Source organism: Penaeus vannamei, chromosome 12 (assembly GCF_042767895.1).
Source record: "Penaeus vannamei isolate JL-2024 chromosome 12, ASM4276789v1, whole genome shotgun sequence".
Lineage (NCBI taxonomy): Eukaryota > Metazoa > Arthropoda > Malacostraca > Decapoda > Penaeidae > Penaeus > Penaeus vannamei.
In genome coordinates, this window is record NC_091560.1 from 27,849,218 (window position 1) to 27,851,717 (window position 2,500).

A 2,500-nucleotide genomic window follows, 5' to 3' on the forward strand; every position below is an offset into this window, starting at 1 on the left:
TTGGTTCAAGAGGACATGCATTCCTCTTTGAAAGGGTGCGACGCCTCTTGTTCAGTGACGGATGGGCGGCGGAGAGATAAGGGGCGGTGGATACTCACTAAAGTAAAAAGTAAAAGGCAATTAAAGATGATAAACCGAGATGTGCGAGGTGGAATCTACCGTGATTGATGAAATAGAAAAGAAAAAGAAAACACTTAAATTTCCCTTAGTAAACTACTTTATTGATTGACGCAAATATATTACAATCATTTACAAAAAAATGTCGATCATCGAATGAAATATGGGGTCTTGGCTGTTAAAAGCTACAATAACAACAATGATTACAACTTTGTTCTTGCACTGACTGAAATTATAACAAAACAGTAACAGACACTTCAATTCAACATAGCCCTTTCTTCCTTCCACCCATCCACGCGTTTATTCCTGGGTATACACACAACCTGGACTCTTCTAGCTAGCGCCGCGGTGCAATCCCTACCAACAATTCACCCTTTGTAACCTCCTTGAGGCCCAATTTTCCGTCAAAAAGTAAGCTGAAGTGCTATCGATTCGCCTCACGCCCTGGACGCCGTTCATGCGAGCCCCGCGCCCGGCCCAGGGCGTGAGAGCCGCCTTTCATCCCGCCACCTTGGAGTAACGGGGAGGCTTGACGTAAGCTGCTGATGACGCTGAAGGTGGCGCGTCTCCATTACGTGATTGGGATCGTATCAGCCCCCTCGCCCTCCCCCTCCCGCGCCGCATTCCCGGGATCCCTAAGGATGCGAGCAAGGGTGCCGCCCCCTCGGGAGAGTAATGTCCGAGCAGCCTAGGAGCGAGGGAAAGACCTCCTCTGTTAGCCGCGGACAAAGGGCGTCTGTGGTCTTGCTCACCGGCTTCCTCCTCCCCTATCCCCCCCTCCACCCCTCTCTCCCTCGCCAGTACTTATTAAGACCAGACCTTTCAGAAGGACCAGCGGCGGAGATTCCGATGAGAACACGGAAAATACGTGGTTGGGAAGTACGTGTGAACCGATGAAATTGAGCAAACAGACGAAGTATCATTACGAAACCAAAATGATTCTTATGTCATATGATGAATCATGTCATTACGTCATATGATGAATTACAGATTAATAACCTGCCTTAAAATACGAAAACAAAATCGTAGCACTGACCCCTAAGTAACAAAATTTGTGATTACTCCTTGCGGTTCAGAAATGGTCGCGTCGTCGTATATGCCTGAAGGAGCGTCCTTCCTAGCCCTCCAAAGATTAACAATGGGTGAACGAAGACCCTCAAATAAATTCTAGTTTTTGATAGTATCGACGACCACAGACAACCCACTAGTATGGCTTATCTGCTGATCTCGCGCCTCCGAACACGGCATCACGGGCGAAGAAGGCGAAGGCGGCGTCTTTCCCGGTCTCTCGTCAGTCGAAAGTTTTAGACCGGATCGGCAGGAGTAAGCAGCGGAGGGATGCGTCAGTGGGATCTCTGTTATGATTCTTATTCTTTAATTAGCTCTCGCAAACTAACCTTTGTAATGGGTACGAAGAGGTCAGGAGGAGGTGCATGCGTGCGTGTGTGTGTCTATATAAGTACTTATATATACACCTTGTGCGTGTGTGCGCGCGCTTGTGTATTACGACAAAAGCACAAGAAAACTGGTCATATTATAAAGCATAAAGGTGGATCTTCTTATATAAGATAAATGAAAATACAACTATTATCAGATCGGTGAGGTTAATCATGTCAATATCATGAAATACAATACACACTTAAGACAGACTGTATTTCAAAATGAAAACCACAAATCTCACTTACCCGCGTTTCACTGGTATTCCTTCCAATTCGCCCTTTAGGCCTGGGGGAGAAGAAACGGCGGCATTAGGCATATTTAGGAATGGTTCATTTTCATAAAATGTGACACAGTAAAAAAATTAAAAACAATGATTATATCATCATCAGCAAAACATAACAAATATAATGATATTTAAGCTACAGGAAGTAGGAATAAGAATGACTAATTCCACCATATCGTTTCGTTGAATAGAGAAGAGTTTTCTATGTATCTGGCATAGCATAATCACTCCTTATTCATATTCCTCTCTCTAGAGCTTCATTTTGTCTTCGTCTACCTCAACTCACAACCATCCACGCTAACTGCACTACAAATATTCTGACCTCCTACAGGTCACCCTGGCCACTCATTCCTATGCTATACCGTACCCCTGCGCACCCTTGACTTTGGCTCCTCTTCCTCGTGCGCAATCCAACATCGAACAACAATAAAGCAATACCCTTAAGGAAGAGGCGATTCAACTTCCCTTCGCGAGGAATTGACTGATGTCGCGCCTCCATCCCCCGGCGCGGCGTGTGTCTCTCGGCTTGTATTCGCGGCCTTATGTGTGTTTTATGCGAATTTCATGGCCCCGTCTACACGCCGCGAGCACACTCAGACAGCATTCATCCTCACGATTCCTGTTTTGATTGTCGGGGCTGTCTCCCGCGCGCGGACGGGG

General features: G+C 46.2%; 1 protein-coding gene across 1 annotated transcript in view; it reads right to left on the reverse strand.

The window, feature by feature from the left end:
• LOC113807395 (titin homolog) overlaps nt 1–2,500 on the reverse strand; it is a gene marked incomplete in the record, with an annotated part of 381,452 nt that overhangs the window by 22,882 nt on the left and 356,070 nt on the right. The window contains 1 exon segment of the mRNA XM_070128145.1: nt 1,803–1,842. Within this exon segment, the coding sequence (XP_069984246.1) occupies nt 1,803–1,842 (40 nt within the window).